This window comes from Eptatretus burgeri, chromosome 2, assembly GCF_056783735.1.
Source record: "Eptatretus burgeri isolate ZD-2024b chromosome 2, Ebu_testis_v1, whole genome shotgun sequence".
Taxonomy (NCBI): domain Eukaryota; kingdom Metazoa; phylum Chordata; class Myxini; order Myxiniformes; family Myxinidae; genus Eptatretus; species Eptatretus burgeri.
The window spans coordinates 16,293,687-16,314,694 of NC_140962.1; the positions used below are offsets into that span (position 1 = coordinate 16,293,687).

The following is a 21,008-nucleotide window of genomic DNA, read 5'->3' on the forward strand; positions in this document are numbered from 1 at the left end:
TGGTCTTGCCCATTGTGGAGAGGTTGGAGTCTGATTGATTGAGTGTGGACAGCTGTCTTTTATGCAGATAACGAGTTCAAACAGGTGCAGTTAATACAGGTAATGAGTGGAGAATGGGAGGGCTTCTTAAAGACAAAACTAACAGGTCTGTGAGAGTCGGAATTCTTACTGGTTGGTCGGTGATCAAATACTTATTTCTTGCAATAAAATTCAAATTAATTATTTAAAAAATCATACAATGTGATTTTCAGGATTTTTGTTTTTGATTCCGTCTTTCACAGTTGAAGTGTACCTATGATACAAATTACAGACCCCGACGTGCTTTGTAAGTGGCAAAACCTGCAAAACCGGCAGTGTATCAAATACTTGTTCTCCATATGTATATATATATATATATATATATATATATATATATATATATATATATATATATATATATATATATATATATATATATATATATATATATATGCTGCGTACGGGGTTGCGTAGCCACAGACCGGTCAGAGTGCCCATGATGACCCCTGTCCACCGTCAAAAGTGCCGACAATGGGCACGCAAGCGTCGGAGTGGGACCTTGAAGTAGTGGAAGGTCGCTTGGTCCGATGAGTCCAATTTTCTTTTTGATCATGTGGATGGCCGTGTACGTGTGCGCCGTTTACCTGGGGAATTGATGGCACCAGGATGCACTGTGGGAAGACGACAAGCCGGTGAAGAGAGTGTGATGCTCTGGGCAATGTTCTGCTGGGAAACCCTGGGTCCGGCCATTCATGTTGACGTCGATTTGACATGTGTCACCTACCTAAACATCGTTGCAGACCATGTACATCCCTTCATGGCAATGATATTCCCTGATGGCAGTGGCCTCTTTTAGCAGTATAATGCGCCCTGACACACTGCACGCATTGTTCGGGAATGGTTTGAGGAACATGATGAAGTGTTCACGGTGTTGACCTGGCCTCCAAAGTCTCCAGATCTCAATCCAATTGAGCATCTGTGGGACGTGCTGGACCGACAAGTCCGATCCACAGCGGCTCCACATCGCAAATTACAGGACTTGAAGGATCTGCTGTGAATGTTTTGGTGCCAGATACCACAGGACACCTTCAGGGGTCTTGTGGATTCCATGCCTCGGCGGGTCGGCGCTGTTTTGGCAGCACACAGATGACCAACAGCATATTAGGCAGGTGGTCATAATGTTTTGGCTCATCAATGTATATAAATATATATGCCATTGTGTGTCTCTGTCTCTGTCTCTGTGTCTCTGCTCTGCTCTGTTCCTTATCAACGGACACATCTTCTAAGCTTCAAACTCCAAACTTGGGGTGCAAAAACAACTTTGTGTGTGGGGGGGGGGGTAACATCAGTTATATGGCCATGGACTCACGCAGGGGAGTGGGGGGACATAAATTCTGGATGTAAATGTGTACCATGTAGTGCCACCTGGTGAAGGTGGCAGAGGGTATTACAATTTCCATTTTTTCCTGGGCAATGCTGAGGTTAAAGCGCTCTTCACTTGGGTAAATTTGCTCTTCTTCCCATCTCCTTCCCTGCCCCCTGGAGGGCCAGTCAAAGCCTGTCATCGTGTGTGAGACATTTATAGTGGTAAGGGATCAAGGTGAACAGGGAGTGGGACGTGAGGATGGGGACAGGGAGGGGGTGGGGGAGGGGAGAAGGGGTAAGCACTCCATGCACGGATAAATTTGTCTTCCTTTCCTTCTCCTTCTCGCTAAAAATGGAGGGGCTTGTCAAAGTGGGAAAAAAAATAACCAGAGGGAGCCAACAATAACCATCCTGTGAGGGAAGCATTTCTTGCAGCAAGGGATGTGCGGCCAGGGTGAGGGGGGGGGGGGTGGGAGAGGAGGTGGAAGCTGAAACAGAATATACATATATATATACATATATATATACATATATATATATATATATATATATATATATATATATATATATTATTCCTTATGTGGGCCGATAAATGAAGCGTTACTTCCGCTTGAGCCAGAGATGTGTGCATGGTTCATGCTGTAACATGGTGTCAGATAAGCGAACCAAATGCCACCACGGAAGTCCTAAAGCCTCCCGGACCAGTGAATTTTAAGGCATAGAATGCTGCCGATACTTGGGACAAGTGGGCTGCATGATTCTCCAACTATTTCAAGGCCGCTGAGATCAAGAAAAAAAAAAAAAAAAAAGACGCTGACGTGCAGGTCACCATTTTGCTTGAATTGGCGGGACCGGCCTTCCTGGCTATTCAAAAGACGTTTACCTTTGCTGAGGGTGACAATGTGAATGATTATGAGTTGGTGCTGCGGAAGTTCACGGATTACTGCAGACCAAGGAAAATCGTTGTGTACGAGAGGTATCGTTTTTGGAAACGTGACCAGGAGGAGGGTGAGACGATCGACCAATGGCTCATTGAATTCAGAATGCAAGCAGCCATGTGCGAGTTCGGACCTCAAGAAGAACTCATGATTCGAGATAAGATTGTGTTTGGTGTGCAAGATGAGAGATCTAAGGAGAGACTTCTTCGGGAAGGTGAGGTCACACTGCGGAAAGCTTTGGACATATGCGCTGCCGCAGAATCAAGCAGGCAGCAGCTCGACGGCATGAAGGGTGCCAAGCAAGTCTATGCAGTGGATAAAGAGAGGCAACAACGGCATACCACCTTTCCCAAGAAAGCCAAGGCCAAGCCTGCAGCCAGAGCCATGAAAGCAGCTACAAGAACATGACAGGAAAGAATTACTCAGCCTGTGTGCGAGTACTCTGGCAAGAAGCACAGTCCTGGGCCATGCAGGTGCCCAGCATTTGGCAAAATGTGTGCCAAGTGTGGAGGAAAGAATCACTGGGCTGCTGAATGCAAGGGTGGAGGCACCAGAAGGGTACGTCTTCTCGTTGCAGATCCCGAGCAAGGTACTGAAGAGTTTCTGGTCATAGATTCAGTGCTCATAGGTAACCTGGATGATGATGTCACCCGGCCTGCGGGCAGGTGGAAGAACAGCTTACAGTTGGCCAGAGTGTGGTGAACATCAAGCTCGATACAGGTGCCCAGGAAAAAGCAATCTCGCTTACTACCTTGACTATTGCAATGCCAGAGCACACCATAGCTCCCACCAACGTCATTATCACTGCTTTTGGTGATGGCAAGATTCAGCCATTGGGTACAACAGTGATTCCCTGCAAGCACAAAGGGCAGGACTGGAGAATCAAATTCAATGTAACTGAGGAAACCACTGTTCCCATACGAGGGCAAAACGCATGTGAGAAGCTGTGCCTTATCAAGTGTATAGATTCACTGCATGCTCCACTGACCAAGGAGAGGCTGCTCGAGCAATACACAGACGTGTTCACAGGCATTGGTCAGTACAAGTAGGAGTACGAAATTGAGCTGAATCCAGATGTCACGCCGACTGTTCAGCCAGCCAGATGTGTTCCCTACACAAAGTATGAGAAGCTGAGACGCTCTGGAGCAGCGGGAGATACGTGGTATAGTGGCTAAGGTCGACAAGCCCACCGAATGGGTGAGTAACCTCGTAATCACTGAAAAAAAAGATGGCCGCATGAGAATCTGCTGAGACCCAAAGCCGTTGAACCATGCAATCAAGCGAGAGAGATACACGATGCCGACACCAACTGATGTGCAGAGACAACTGAACAACAAGAAGGTGTTCACAGTGATTGCCATGGCTGATGGGTACTGACATGTGAAGCTGACAGAAAAGTCCCCCTACCTGTGCACATTTAATACACCCTGGGGAAGGATGAGATTCTGCTGCATGCCTTTTGGCATCCTGTCATCGAGTGAAATCATGCACAAGAGAAACCAGGAGGCCTTCGGCCACATTCCGGGTGTGCAGGTTATCGCCAACGACATGATCATTGCCGCTGAAACCATGGAAGAACATGACCAAATATTGCACAAGGTCATGCAGAGAGCTCGCCAACAACAGGTGAAGTTCAAGAGGACCAAGGTACAGTCCGACTGCCCAAAATGCTGTACATGGGCAACATCATCACTCCAGAGGGACTGATACTAGACAAGTCCAAGATCCGAGCGATTGCTGACATGCCGACACCAGAAGACAATCCAGCACTTCAGCGCCTGTTTGGCATGGTCAAATACCGAGTGCAATATATACCGAACGAGTCAGAGACCATGGCACTGCTCCATGCACTGCTCAAGAAAGACGCAGCCTGGAGCTGGGAAGCAGAACACAAAGTCTCAAAGTCAAAGCAGCAATGGCAACAGAACCCGTTCTGAGATGATACGATGTCTCCAAGCCGGTGACAATCCAAGCAGATGCTATCCAGAGTGGGCTTGGTTGTTGTCTGCTCCAGAAGGGTCGGCCAGTTCACTACGCATCAAGGTCCATGACGGATACTGAAAATAACTATGCACAGATTGAAAAGGAACTGTTGGCAATCTGCTATGCATGCCACAAATTCCACCAGTATGTGTACAGAAAGCCAGTGAATGTGCAGACGGATCACCGCCTTCTCGAGGCAATTTTCAAGAAACCCCTGGGTAATGCGACTCCGCGACTGCAGAGAATGCTTTTGAGATTACAGTGCTATGAACTATATGTGAGGTATGTCCCAGGTAAGTGCATGTATGTAGCCGACACAGAGTCGTGCATACTTACCTGGTGACCGATCAGACGACCAGATGGAGGATGACATAGAAGTCATGGTTCACTGCCTGGTGCGTGACATGCCGGTGAGAGCCATAAGATAAGAGCAGATCCGAGCTGCAGCTGCTGAGGACCCTGACCTCCAGATGGTAAGGCAGGCAGCCATGATGGGATGGCCAAAAAAGAAGCACAGTGCTCCGAGCACCCTCCAAGACGACTGGCCAGTCAAAGATGAGGTTCACATAGCTGACGGACTGCTGTGTGTTGGTGACCGCATTGTGATCCTGAGCTCACTCAAGAGTGAGATGCTGGCTCTGCTACCTGAGTCACATGAGAGCTGAGAAAACGAAAGCCAGGGCCGCTGGTGCTCTGTTTTGGCCCAACATTACTGCAGACATTGCAGAGACAGTGGTCAACTGTGCAGTTTTCCTCAACCATATGAATTCACAGCCCGAGGAGCCGTTGGGACCACACCACATACCAGAGCTTGCATGGCAGAAGGTGGGAGCCGATGTCCTCACACATCAAAGCAAAGACTTTCTCCTGGTGGTTGATTACTATAGCAAGTATCCCGAGGTGGTGGAGATCAAGGACAAGACTGCCACCACGATCTTCACTAAGGTGAAGGAGGTCTTCGCACGTCATGGCATTCCAGAAGAGCTCATGAGTGATAATATGCTGTTTGACAGCCAAGAGTTCAGGCGGTTCACACGAAACTGAGTAATCAAACAGTCGACATCCAGTCCTGGATTTTCCCAGTCCAATGGCTAAAGTGAATGTTTTATCCAAACTATCAAGAAGATGATGAAGAATGCTGACGACGACATTTACCTGGCACTTCTGGAGTACCGAAACACCCCTGTCACAGGTACATCATTCTCGCTGGCAGAGATCTTAATGAGCAGGACTCTGAGATCCAAGATACCAGTCACCAAGCAACTGCTCAAACCAGCAATAGTAGATCCCAGAGCACAGTTGATGCAACAGAAGCTGAAACAGAGAGTCCATCATGACAGATCGGCAAGAGTGCTGGCTAACCTGCAGCGAGATGACACTGTTCACATCAGCAGAAAGAACACCTGGCAGCCAGCCATCATTACCAAAGTGGATTCGCACCCCAGATCATACTGGGTTGACAACGCCATCGGAAGTGGTTTACTCAGGAATAGACATCATCTCTTGAGAACGAATGAGCCACCACCAGTTCTCATGACCCCTGAAGATGATGTCATGAGCCCTTGTGAGCAGGAACCTGCTGCGACGAGCAATATGAGTAATACTACTCATGAAGATATGAACAGTGGAGCGAGTATGCCACAACCAGCTACACCTGTGAGAGAACATTACACAACCGACTCCACGCACACTGCAATACACATGCATCCAACCGTGCAGCATACTGGACGAGGACGTGAGATTGGTAAGCCTCAGAAGTATAAAGATTTTGTTTGTTAAATCCTTAAACTTCGTGTAAACTGGTGTTGATGACCATTGCAGACTTATACTGATATACCTGACATACGAAGTTGGTTAAACTTTCACTCAAACTTGGTTTCTAGTGGAACTGCAAGCCAATAAGTAGTTTAACATGTTGCTAAAGCTTTGTGGATGCTGATTGTTCAGTTGACAATACTTTGACAATGTATAATCTTACTCTTCATTAAGAAAGGAGGTGTAACAGAATATATATCGTGTTCCTTATGTGGGACAATAAATGAAGCATCACTTCCGCTTGAGCCAGAGACGTGTGCATGGCTGATGCTGTTACAGAAGCTACAAACTCTGAACTCAAGGTATAGATGCAACTTTGTGAGGGAAGTAACATGGGCTATCTGGCCATGGTTTCAAGGGCTGTTTTGAGTGCGCAAAGTGACCAATAAAGCAATTTTTGGCAAACAGGACGAGTAATTGGTCTGTCAGCGAAGTGACGCATAGACTCTGCTTGTTCTTCAAATAAAAAAAAAATTATCAGCTGATTTATGACCAGTATGGTCAGTTCGACTAGAAACAGCAATAAAAAACATTCTATGTACCCAAGCACACTTTTGTGGTCTGCCACCAGACTATAAAAGGAATTCTGACATAATGGGCAATCACCTATGTATTTCTTCGAGATGAAATCACACTGTATTCAATACGAGACTTTTAAAATTACCTAATCTGCCCCCAGAATGCTCTACAAGTATGTGCATAACCCCTTATCAGCAATAGTGATTGGGGCATGTTAATGCATATCGTGTGTGCGACATAAGGATTGTTACCCAAGATATCTCACAAAGCTTTTAACAGAACTACAGAATATTTGGAAAACCACCTGAGAGAAAGGGGTGTGCTTCTGCACAACAGAAGAGTTGGTGATGAGATCTTCTGCACAAATGATGAGATCTTGCAGCTCATCATACTGCAAAAGCTCACGGCGATGTGGGCTGGTACAAGGCCCAAGTGGATGTGTGAGTTCTACCCAAACCCCCGACAGATCGTGATCAATGAATGGAATTTGAACCATACAGGAGTACCTCCTGTGAACATGGCAGGCTTGGTTATTTATTGAATGGATATTTGCAATTGGGAATATGATGCTGTGCATCATCACCAACAAAGTAATGGATTCCAACTCTTTCATAAAACTTGTGTTCGCGATGTGAAAATACACAAAGCTTGCCCCAGCGATTATTCGTCGACCGAGAATTAACAGGGTCTATCTGACATTTCATTCAAATTTAGAAGAAGTCCATGTATAAGGGCAACAGAGGAAACTAAGTAAGATTATTTTATGTAACCTTTATATGTACCTGTTATGTAGCACACGATATGAAAATAAAATGTCATGAGATAGCGGCAATTCCACTTTGAATTTTTGATTTCAGTTTTCTCAAACTTTAAAAAAGTGTAGTTGGACCCTGTTAATTCTCGGTCGACGTATTGACATGGGAGCCAGATGTACCAGGCTGACTTTCCTGAGGGAGACACCATATCGGGTTTGAATGCTTCTTTACAGCGGTAGGAAGATCATATCTGGGTCTTAAAATGAACTTTTAAAATGATGATATTTACTATTAATCATGGGGGTGGGGTGGGATTCAGTGGGAGCTGTACTTTTTAAGGCTTGTCTATGATTCTGAAGTTGAATGAATATTTAAATACATTTAATACGCCCCAATTGCACCTATTTTTATAGAACGATAAAACCAAAACAAGTTGAGTATAAAGTAAATCTTTTTGATCATTCATACAGATAGTATGAAGAAAGTAAATTATTCCAGAGTGCTGGATTAGAGGATATGCGAGGCACTGATGCTTACGGCGTAATTTGTGTTCATTACTCGAAGGTAATCACTTGAAAGGGCTCCACAGTGTTCAGCAAGGTGTTGCTTAGACAGGTATGTGGGGGAAATGGATGAGTAAAAATGAATGTTGGGGTTAAATTTCCTGTCATATATGAAACCCACCTTTCAAACCATTTTAGTGTCAGTGCCTGTGGGGATAATATAAAATGAGACTTTCTAGGTGATTAGTCTGCAGTTTATTTGGTTTTATCTACATTTCAGGTGTAAGTGCCACGAGCTATATTCACTTTTTATGCGAGTTTATTAATCAAGGTAAGAGTGAAAATTCACAGCCATGTATAAACTCACTGAATGAAAGATGGGATTAACCCCACAGAACATTTTTGACCCCTCCCCGCTCGCCCCACTTTGGTTGTTTTCAATGATACCAATATTGTTGATCTTCCAGGTTGTCCTTATGTTGACATTTTAAAATAAATATGAAAATATTTCATAATTACGACAGGACCAGCAACATTTTCAATTTCACCATGAACACAATACATACGACACGGGTCATTTTTAGTTGACCTTGACTTTAGTCCGGTGAGCTTATGCGATCAAGCAGTGTCCGTAGGGCAAGTCAGTCAGTCTGTAAATACTTCAGCCATTATCGCTTTAAGCAAACACACAATTTGGATGAAACTTGGCCACAAGCTTCATATCTGATGCCTAATGAAGGTGTATTAACCGCATCAAAATCTGTGCTCATCAACGGGTTGAATTCAGGCTGAAAACGCTAAAAAAAAAAAAAAAAATTCCTGCCCCAACCTACAAGGGGCACATCAGCAGCACAACCAGGCCATCAGCCAAAACCTGACCTATAAACAGGTATCGCTGTAATCAGCGTTGAAAGGGCTTCCATTCAACCGATCACGTGACCAGATTCTGCGCATGACCAAAATTTCGAGATTTTATAACGTCATTGACTGTTGCTCCTGATCCAGGTGGGCTTCAGGATCCATGATCCAATTTTTATTCCCCCAATTATTTAATTCTTATTTAAGGAAACAGTATCAGTCTTTTGGGTATATGCCATTGCAGTTGATCTGCAAGTGGACATTTATCATGAAACATAATTTTTGCTCAGTCTTTTTATTATAGTTTTGTGCCAGAATGTGTTTATGATGTTCTTTTTTTGTCTTGTTTCACGATGGAGTTTCGGATCCACTGTGGCCTTTCAGACTACTGCCCGAGTATAATGAGTGAGCAACAAGGAATATGGCTTGTCAGCTATTGGTTAGAAATCTCCCTCTCATTTCGAATAACGTATACTGGTATACACCATTTATGCCATTGATAGTGTGGAATGATGAACATGGGTCATCAACCTGGATAACCTGAGAAAACATCCTAGGACTCCACTGTTGTGGCAGCCTTATGCAGCATGATTTGGGGCTCAGCAATCAATGTGACAACTGACAATCTTTCACAATTGTTCCTTTCACCGAGGTACTTCTCAGAAAAATGTCACTGTAGTTGGCACCATTCGAAAAAAAGAAAAAAAAAGCAACTGGACATTTCAACAATTATGAATGCCACATGTAGCTGAGCTAATCACACGTCTGAATCTGGATTAAAAGGGGATGCCAAAAAAAAGGAATAATTGTTCCATCCTGTTGAGCACAAGGCAACTTGTGGCCACAGATGGCAATAAGAAACCAAATATCATCACACGTTACAATTACACCAAAGGAGGAGTTGATGCAATTGATGAACAGATCTTAACATTGAAATGACAGTCCGGAATATTGCCAGTTATAATGTGGAACAATGTTGTGGACGTCGTTGCATTGAATACACACCGCCGTATTTTCTGCAGATTGCACTCAGACTACCACTCCGCAGAGTCGTACAGCAGGCATTCGCTTTAGATGGACTTTGTCAAATAAATGGGAACACCACAATTGATAGGCAGGGCTCGAATCCCTCAACTTCATTTCACCAAACCAATCAGCAACGGAGCTGTTTGGCATTGATATCTGGAAGGATATTGTTCTCAACAACACCCTATAGATGGAGCACTGAAGAGAAAGACATACTCGATATGCCCACCCAGAAACGACAGTACGATTTGATTTTAATTTTTTTTTTAATTTGATTAATCGTTTATGTTTCAATTTTCTGTTATACCATTCCCTCATGTATTATTAAAATAATGAAGCATGAGATTCAATTAAGTTTTCAACTTTTTTTTGTAGTGAATCCTAAACCAAAGTGAAAAAACTGTGCACATGGATGATGACCGACTGCTTCAATCTGTCAGGAATACGAAGTATAACAAAGTGAGGAATTACAAAGTAACTCCTGTGTGTGTCTGAGCCGTAAGAACACAGTTTATGGATAATTTGGATGGGTTAATAAACTGTGGCTGTGATGCATTTGTTGTTTAAATGATTTATTGGGATACATTAAGACTGGGGCTGACAAATCGCAAATTTGTGATGGCTGACAAATCTGTGTTGATTGAATCCTTGATAATGTGAAAAAGAGGAGAACACTAAGTTTTGAATGCCATATTTGCATTAAAACCTGAGTTGAAAAATTTCCAATTCTCAGGAAGATACAGGTAAGGAGAGGAAATGCCACTCAGGTGATTTTTTGCACATTTAGCACGGAGTTCTGAATTACAAAAGTAACTAGACAGGCACTCGGTGGAGCACATACTGTACCTCCACCAAGCTGATTAGCTTACGTTTTGTATTCCAATGATAGGCCGGATATGGATTAGGATCTGAACTAAATTGTGATCGGCTTGTTCTTGTCACATATCCAACCTGCCCATCAAGTTTTGGCTGACTCAGTCTGTAACTTTTTGAGATATCGCGCCGATATTGTTTTTGGCCCGATCTCTCAATGGTGAAGAATCACTTAAAAATTCTCGGATCCGGATCCAGATTCGGAGCTTCATCAAAATCGAATCCATTCTTCCTTGTTACATACCCGACCTGCCCACCAAGTTTCGTCTAAATCCGTGTACAACTTTTTGAGATATGGTGCTCTATATAGTTTTTGGCCCAATCTCTCAATGGTGAAGAATCACTTAAAAAATTTTTTTTATCAGATCCATTCCCGGATTCGGATCTTCAGCAAAATCAAATCAGTTTGTCCGTGCCACCCAAGCTCTCCAGCAAATTCCATCTGAATCCGTGCACACCTTTTTGAGACATCTTGTTCACAAATAAACAACCAACCAAACAGACAGACAGATAGGGGTTAAAACATCACCTCCACCCACCTTTGGTGGCGGAGGAAATAATTTTCTTGAAGACACAATCGTATTTATAAATCATGACAACCGTTGTGCATCTGTTTCAATTTCCCCTTCAGCAAATAGTTTCCATGAATGTTTTCCTTAGCTCGGCACGTTTAAAGGACTTTCTCCCATGGTAAAACAACAAAGGAATTGGAAAATGAGCTCCGTTAACCGGGATCTCACAAGTTATCGATTACGATAGTGAGCTATCAGTTCTGGTTAAAATTCAATCAAATGCTGTTGTATTCCTGCCCATCTTTAGGATTAGATTAGATAATGATCATTTTTCTTACACACGAGGCAAGATGGTCATGCACAGGGGAGGGGACAGGTTGTACCTGCGTGATCAGCGATGTCGGCGAGTGAGAGATTGAGAGGGTTCTGCTGTATCCTGAAGGTGATGACAGATTCCGTGACACTTTGTGGGAGAGGTGTGGGAGGAAGGCAAAAGGTAGAAGTGGAACGTGGTCAAGGGTAGCCTAGAGGAGAGATTATTGTGACTTGTAAAGCTGGCTGTCCATTGACATCTATAACCTACTGCCTTTTTTTTCCTGACAATTTTAGCCCCACAGCAAGAATGAATGAATCAGAGTGCACTGCTATTATTAGTGCAAACAAAATGAGTACCTCTGCGCACTCTGCAGTACCTGACCGACCGACTTAACTTGCCTGTCCTTTATGCACTTTCTCATGCTTTTTTCTATATGATATACTGATGTTGTCGAAAACCAAATGTCGAGTATTTTTCTAAATTTGATCGATACCAAGAAGCTAACATAAAACAAACATGACTACTGCTTCTTTTAATGGCCCCAATTATTCCCACCTTCTTGTGGGGTCAGCCAGGCAAAATGTTCATCACAAGTCTTTCCCAAACCAGCTGGTTCAGCCTGATGTTCGACTAAAAAAAAAAACAAAACAACAACACAGCTCGAGAATAAAATAAATAAAATACGGGTTGAGTGTAACGTAAAGGTGGCAGGAATTTGTAATTTGGTCAGGGAGCCAGAAATAGTTTGCCGACTTTTCATGAAAGACACTGTGGGATCTTCAACATCCACAAACTAATGCTAGTGGACATGACATCTAGCTTACTGTCCATCTGAAGAAGGGAACACTATGATGCAACACTGTGCCTGCAAAACACTGATTCAACAGTTTATAGTCAGGCCAAGAATCAAACCTAGGCTTGGTAGCTGAAAGGTAAGTGTCCTACCTCTGCACCATCCTTTCAGACTTAGACATGCAACAAATACATGCAACATAAATACATAAATTCACAATCTCAAAAAGAATTCGGAAGCACATTCCCAAAGTCCCCCCAAAAAGAGAGTATGAAAAAAAAGCAACTGAGACACTATGAATTGGACAGCAGAGTTTAAGAAACTCAGACAACCTGCATCGTCATGTGATGACAATGCAAGCAACTGTGCGACTGGCAGTGCTTGCAGGAAACAAAAATGACTGAAGATGTGACATGGAAGTTTCTTTCATAGTGAGGCAAGTTGACATGACACAAATTGCAAACCACTACTTTGACATCCTGCCCATCCCCCACTCCACCAACTCAATGGTAAACCAAAGAGGCCTCACCTTCAAAAAAGCCACATTTCTCGCCTGTCAACACACCCTTCCACATCAATATCCCACGGTTTGATGGGTAAAAACCTCAACATCTACAGTGCCTATAGAAAGTCTGCACCCCCATTCCAAATTTTCACCTTTTGTTGCCTTATAGCCTGGAATTAAATTCCATTAAATCAGACTTTTCCCACCTTTATTTACACATCATAACCCACAACTTCCAAGTGAAAAAAAAAAAAATTCTACAAATTTCAGAAAATTAATTAAAAATACAAAAAAAGTATTAATACAGTACTTTGTGAAAGCACCTTTGACAGCAATTACAGCTGTGAGCCTCATGGGATAGGTCTCCACCAACTTTATAAAGCTTGATTGGGTAATATTTGCCCATTATTCTGTGCAAAACAGTTAATGCTCAGTCAAGTTAAGTTACGTGGGGATCGTTGATGGACAGCCATCTTCAAGTTAGCCACAGATTTTCGATTGGATTTATGTCGGAGCTCTGACTGGGCCACTCAAGGACAATTATCTTTTTGTTCCTTAGGCACTCCAGTGTAGATTTGGCTATGTGCTTCAGATCGTTGTCATGCTGAAAGGTGAACTTCCATCCCAATTTCAGAATTCTTGTAGAGGGCAGCAGGTTTTCCTCTAGGATTTTTCTGTATTTTGCTCCATCCATTTTCCCTTCTATCCTGACAAGTGCCAAAGTCCCTGCTGATCACAAACATCCCCATAACATGGTGCTACCACCACCATGCTTCACAGTAGGGATGGTGTTCTTTGGGTGATGTGCCGTGTTGAGTTTGCACCAAACGTAATGTTTTGCATTTTGGCAAAAAAGTTCCATCTTAGTTTCATCAGATCACGAAACTTTTTGCTACACGTCTTCTGAATCTCCAGATTGGGTTTTTGTGCATCTCAAACAGGACTCAAGGTGGGCTCGCTTGAGTAATGGCTTCCTTCTTGCCACCCCACCGTACAGGCCAGACTTGTGGAGTCCTCGGGATATTGTTGTCACATGCACACAGTGACCAGTCTTTGTCATAAAGGCATGTAGCTCTTTCAAAGTCGTCAGTGTACTCCTTACTTGGTCATCCAGTTTGGAGGGACGGCCTGATCTAGGCAGGGTCTTGGATGTACCATAAGCCTTCTACTTCTTAATGATTCTTCTGAGTGTGCTCCAAGGGATATTCAAGGCTTTTGAAATATTTTTATACCCATCCCCTGATCTGTGCCTTTCCACAACTTTATCCCTGAGGTCTTTTGAAAGCTCCTTGGCACTCGAGGTTGAGTCTTTGTTGTAAAATGCACTACCCAGTTGAGGAAACCTAAAGGAGGAGATTGGGACCATACTCTGTGCAGAGCGTTGGTGCTGCTCAAGCAGTCTCTTTGGCTATTGGGCACAATCCTGGACGGGTCGCTACTCCGACACAGTACACCAGCAAGCTGGCACTCATTTTGCCGACCTCGGAAGGATGACAGGTCGAGTTAACCCCACCTGGTATTAATTCAACAGATTGCGCAGGATTTGAACTCAGGACCCTCGGATCCAAAGCCCACCACCCTAACCATAAAGCCAACACTCGGCATAAACCTACAGGAACAGCTGATTTTATTCTGAAATAATCAGAATCACCACAATTTAACACAGGTGGAGACCAATCAACTTGGTGGGTGATTTTCAAGGTGATTGTTTACACCTGAGCTAATATACAATTGCTATTATAAGGAGGGTGGACGCTTATCCAACCAAGATATTCTAGTTTTATTTTTTAAAATTAATTTTCTGAAATTTGTTTTTCACTTGGAAGTTGTGGGTTACGATGTGTAAATAAAGGTGGGAAAAGTCTGATTTAATGCAATTTAATTCCAGGCTATAAGGGAATAAAAGATGAAAATTTCGAAAAGGGGGTGTAGACTTTCTATAGGCACTGTATCTCTGCATTCCTTCACATAAACAAAGTCTATTACCACTGTCACCGAAGGTGGAAGGAGGTTATGTTTTCACAACAGTCTGTCTGTCTGTTACTTGCGAAAATCGAAGATTTTTTTCCTCGTATATTGGTTGGTTTTGTGCGTTATTACTTGGAAAAAAACTTATTTTTTGACAAATTTGTTGATTGCTTCCGTTTGTCTGTCCACTCACCTTTAATTGCCTATAGCTCACAATTTTAAACCAATCTTCATGAAACTTCACCAAAAGGTGGCGTTTGTGGTCCGACAGAATCCTATTTATTTTTTGCGGTCAAAAGGTCAAAAGGTCAGTATAGGCCAAAAGGTCAACAACTTTTTCACATTTCTAGAATCCTCAATTTTCATCTGATTGACTTCAAATTTGAAGAAGATTTGCATACGAAGAAGTCACTGAATTCAACCAGCCAATTATTTTTGGGGTAAACATAGACCAAAAGGTCTATGGCCCAAGGTCCAACTCCAACATAGGCCCAAGGTCAACAACTAAGGTGGAATTTCTAACATTTTCATCCGTTGACCTGAAATTTGAAAAGGATTTATGTTTCAGGTCACTGAATTCCAGCCAATTATTTTTGAGGTCAGCATAGGTCAAAAGGTCAACATCAGCCTTATTTTAAAAATTGTCAATTTCATCTGATTGACTTGAAATTTGAAGAGAATTTGCATATTTGGTCATTGAATTCAACCACCAATTATTTGAGTCAAATTTATTTTATGGATTTTGCAAGTATCGTGCTCTTTTCTTTTTTGTATATCTTGTCAAGGCTCGTATGAGAGCTAACACACAATGCACAGCAGGGGGGGGGGAGGGGGATGAGACAAGAGGGGCGTGGAAAGGACAAAACAGTGAGGAACAGAGACATTAGGCGATCTGTGGAAGGGAGAGGGATGGGGCCGGGAACATGGGGTATAAAAATTGACATTACAGGGACTTTCAGGAAGGAAAGCAGGGAATTTGAAGGAGGTGGGCTTGGGGTGGATTAACGGGGGTAGAAAAGATCGAGGATTTGGATGGGGGATGATAAGAGGTGATGGTGCACAGCTGTTTTGAAAGCCGGGAGGGAAGAATGGGATTGAATAGTGAGGGAGTTTTTATTCCAAAGGCGGGAAAAAAAAGAGGAATGAAAGAGTGAAGGTGAGCAGTGCTTCATGATTTTAGTAGTTTTACCAGAAGGGGGTGGTTGGTGGACCTTGAACGTCCTGCAGAAATATGGTGGGGACAAATCGCAGACACAGCGAGGGCGGGAGGGGGGGCGAGACCGGAGAGGAGACAGTGGAAGACAGAATGACCACCGACCTGCCTGCGGTGAGAGAGTGAGAGGCCCAAAGACTCAGCCTCATCTTGGGAAGACTCTGCACAACGTCTTCTTCTTGCTTGTCTGTTTGCAGACTATCTCAAAAAGTTGCGGACGGATCCGGATGAAATTTTGTGGGCAGGTTGGGTGTGTGACAAGGACGAACTGATTGGATTTTGGTGAAGATCCAGATCCGGATACTAGAATTTTACAAGTGATTCTTTACCATTGAGTGATTGGGCCAAAAGCGATATATAGCACAATGTCTCAAAAAGTTGTGAACGTATTCGGATGAAACTTGGAGGACATATTTGGTGTGTAACAAGGAAGAATTTATTCAATTTTGGTAAAGATCTGAATCCGGATCCAGATCTGATAATTTTTCAAGTAATTCTTCACCATTGAGAGATATAGCTAAACTGATGTATAGCACAACATCTCAAAAGGTTGTGCACAGATTCGGACAAAACTTTGTGGACAGGTTAGGTGTGTGCCAATGACAAATTGATTCGATTTTGGTGAAGATCCGAATCTGGATTCGAGAATTATTTAATTTTCAAAGGATTCTTCACCATTAATCGGGCCAAAAACGATATAGTACTGTATCGCAATGTATTTCAAAAATGTATTGGGCCTGATATGTTCTCATGGATCAGGCATTATGTGGTGGAGGTATGTGCTCTTTTGAGTGCCCTTCTAGTTTTTGATGTCAACATAGGCCAAAAGGTCAACATCGGCCAAAAATTCCACATAAGCCAAATTTCTAAAATTGTCAATTTTCATCCAATTGTCTTGAAATTTGAAGAGGATTTGCATAATCGTTCATTAAATTCAACCACCAATTATTTTTAAAGTCAAATTTGTTTTATGGATTTCGGAAGTATCGTGATATGCACGACATCCATTTTGTTTATTTGGTTGTTCATCTGTCTGTGTGTCTGTTTGTTTGTGTGCAGGATATCTCTAAAAGTGATGGAGGGATTCAAATAAAATTTAGTGGGCAAGTTGGTAGTGTGACAAGGAAGAACCGATTTGGTTTTGGTGAAGATCCGGATCTGGATACTAACATTTTAAAATTGATTCTTCACCATTGAGAGATAGGGACAAAAACGATACATAGCACGATATCTCAAGAAGTTGTGGATGGATTCCGACAAAAATTGGTGGACATGTTGAGTGTGTGATCCAGAAGAATTCATTCAATTTTGGGGAAGATCAGGACCCAGAGGCTAAAATATCTTAAGTGATTCTTCACCATTGAGTGATAGGACTAAAACCGACATATAGCAGGATTTCTCAAAAAGTTATGGACGGATTCAGTCGAAACTTGGAAGACAGTTTGGGTGTGTGAGAAAGATGAATTGGTTCAATTTTGGTGAAGGTTCAAATCCAGGTTCAGATACGAGTGAATTTTTTTTTCAATCGACAAAGCGATTCTTCACCATTGAGAGATGCGGCCAAAAATGATATACTCGTGTAGCATGATATTACAAAAATGTATTGGGCGTGCTATGTTCTACTTGATCAGTCATTGTATGGTGGAGGCATGCACTCTACCAAGTGCCCTTCTTGTTACCTCCGCCACCGAAGGTGAAGGAGGTTATGTTTTCACCCCTTTCTGTCTGTCTGTCTCTTTGTTTGTCTGTTTGTGTACAGGATCTCAAAAAGTTGTGGACAGGTTCAGTGTTTGAAAAGGACGAACCGATTCGATTTTGGTGAAGATCCGGATTCGGATCCGACTACTAGAATTTTTGAAGTTATTCTTCACAATTGAGAGATGGGGCTCAACTAATATGTAGCACGATATCTAAAAAAAGGTTGTGGGCAGATTCGGATGAAACTTTGTGGACATGTCGGGTGTGTCGCAAGGATGAACTGATTTGATTTTGTTGAAGATCCGAATCTGGATCTGGATACAAGAATTATTTAATTTTTAAAGTGATTCTTCACCATTGACAGATAGGGACAAAAACAACCTTGCACTACTGTACAGCATGATATTTCAAAAATGTATTGGGCCCGATATGTTCTCATGGATCAGGCATTGCGTGTCAGAGGTATGCTCCCGACCAAGTGCTCTTCTAATTTTCATTGTTAAGAGCTTTTAAAGGAAGAAACATTACATTCAATGAAGATTCAGCTTGGGGATATTGAAAAAAGAGAAGGGATAGGGAATGAAGGAGAAGCTGTGCATGCAGTTTGAGTTTTTTTGTTTTGTTTTGTTGTTTTTTTGGAGTGAAGAAGAGTATTTTTTATATATAGATATATTTTTTTGAAGTAAGGAGGGGAAAAGGATCAAGCTGAGGGATCAAAAATGACAATACTTGGGAGAAAAGAAGGGAAAATGAAGCACGTGGGGTCAAAGCAGAGACTGAAGTAACGTGCTGATTAGTCGAGCACGAGGCAAGTCGGATGGACTTTAACACGGACACAAATTCGACAATTCATCGCAATTTATTAGATATGGTTTGACACATAAAATTGGAAGAAAACACGATCAAAACACAGGGATGAAAATCAAACAGTAAAACACGACGGATCTTGTCTGGGAAACCTAGCTTTGATGAGCTGGAGGGTGGAACTGCTCAAGCCAGCATCACACGTGATGGGACCCAGACATCTACTATTATGTAATTTATTTTGACAATGGATGGAGGATCTAAAATAGTCATCAAAATTGGTATTGAATTATCCGTTGTGGCTACACATTGAATAATCTCGGTAGAGTGCATACCTCCGCCACGTAATGCCCGAACATATCGGGCCCAATACATTTTTGAAATATCATGCTATACAGTGCTAGGTCGTTTTTGTCCCGATCTCTCAATGGGGAAGAATCACTTAAAAAATGATTGTTGTCTGATCCAGATCCAGATCTTCATTAAATCGAATCAATTCTTCCTTGTTACACACCCAACCTGTCCACCAAGTTTCATCCAAATCCGTCCACAACTTTTTGAGATATCCTGTACATAAACAGACAGACAGACAAACAGACAGAAAGGGGTGAAAACATAACATCCTTCACCTTCGGTGGCAGTGGTAACTAGAATGGCACTTGCTGGAGTGAATACCTCCACCAGGCTGAACAGTGTACATTTTGTATCCCACTGATAGGCGGGATCCAGATCGGGACCTAAACCAAAATCTAATTGACTTGTTCTTGTCATCTCCCCAACTCATACACCTAGTTTTTCATAATTTGTCCATAACTTTTTGAGACATCATGATGTGTATCTACAGTGGGGAGAACAAGTATTTGATACACTGCCGATATTGCAGGTTTTCCCACTTACAAAGCACAAAGAGGTCTGTAATTTTTATCATAGGTACACTTCAACTGTGAAAGATGGAATCTAAAACAAAAATCCTGAAAATCACATTGTATGATTTTAAAATAATTAATTTGCATTTTATTGCATTTAATAAGTATTTGACACATCAGAAAAACAGAACTTAATATTTGGTACAGAAACCTTTGTTTGCAATTACAGAGATCAGACGTTTCCTGTAGTTCTTAACCAGGTTTGCACAGACTGCAGCAGGGATTTTGGCCCACTCCTCCATACAGATCTTCTCCAGATGCTTCAGGTTTCGGGGCTGTCGCTGGGCAACACAGACTTTCAGCTCCCTCCAAAGATTTTCTATTGGGTTCAGGTCTGGAGACTGGCTCGGCCACTCCAGGACCTTGAGATGCTTCTCACGGAGCCACTCCTTAGTTGCCCTGGCTGTGTGTTTCGGGTCGTTGTCATGCTGGAAGACCCAGCCACGCCCCATCTTCAATGCTCTTGTTGAGGGAAGGAGGTTGTTGGCCAAGATCTCGCGATACATGGCCCCATCCATCCTCCCCTCAATACGGTGCATTGGTCCTGTGCCCTTTGCAGAAAAGCATCCCCAAAGAACGATGTTTCCCCCTCCATGCTTCACGGTTGGGATGGTGTTCTTGGGGTTGCACTCATCCTTCTTCTTTCTACAAACACAGCGAGTGGAGTTTAAACCAAAAAGCTCTATTTTGGTCTCATCAGACCACGTGACCTTCTCCCATTCCTCCTCTGGATCATCCAGTTGGTCATTGGCAAACTTCAGACGGGCCTGGACATGCGCTGGCTTGAGCAGAGGGATCTTGTGTGCGCTGCAGGATTTTAATCCATGACGGCGTAGTGTGTTACTTATGGTTTTCTTTGATTCTGTGGTCCCAGCTCTCTTCAGGTCATTGACCAGGTCCTGCCATGTAGTTCTGGGCTGATCCCTCACCTTTCTCATGATCATTGAGGCTCCACGAGGTGAGATCTTGCATGGAGCCCCAGACTGAGGGAGAATGACTGTTATCTTGAACGTCTTCCATTTTTTAATAATTGCGCCAACAGTTGTTGCCTTCTCACCAAGCTGCTTGCCTATTGTCCTGTAGCCCATCCCAGCCCTGTGTAAGTCTAAGTCTACAATTTTGTCCCTGATGTCCTTAGACAGCTCTCTGGTCTTACCCATTGTGGAGAGGTTGGAGTCTGATTGATTGAGTGTGGACAGCTGTCTTTTATGCAGATAATGAGTTCAAACAGGTGCAGTTAATACAGGTAATGAGTGGAGAATGGGAGGGCTTCTTAAAGACAAAACTAACAGGTCTGTGAGAACCAGAATTCTTACTGGTTGGTAGGTGATCAAATACTTATTTCATGCAATAAAATGCAAATTAATTATTTAAAAATCATACAATGTGATTTTCAGGATTTTTGTTTTAGATTCAATCTTTCACAGTTGAAGTGTACCTATGATAAAAATTACAGCCCTCTACGTGCTTTGTAAGTGGGAAAACCTGCAAAATCAGCAGTGTATCAAATACTTGTTCTCCCCACTGTATATATTTATCGTTTTAGCCTTTTCGTTTATGGTGAAGAATCACTTACAAAAATTAAATAATTCTCGTATCTGGATCCGGATCTTCACCAAA

At 42.7% G+C, this 21,008-nt stretch overlaps 1 protein-coding gene across 5 annotated transcripts in view; it reads right to left on the minus strand.

The window, feature by feature from the left end:
- LOC147031483 (uncharacterized) overlaps positions 1 to 21,008 on the minus strand; it is a 158,433-nt gene that overhangs the window by 19,516 nt on the left and 117,909 nt on the right. For 3 of the 5 annotated variants that reach the window (XM_085863959.1, XM_085863943.1, XM_085863950.1), the window contains exon 8: positions 11,549 to 11,628. In XM_085863959.1, coding sequence (XP_085720085.1) covers positions 11,549 to 11,628 — 80 coding nt within the window. Of the gene's footprint in view, positions 1 to 11,548; positions 11,629 to 12,048; positions 12,112 to 18,498; positions 19,030 to 21,008 lie in introns of those variants that run through there. The other 2 variants (XM_085863977.1, XM_085863967.1) reach the window with 2 other exon arrangements.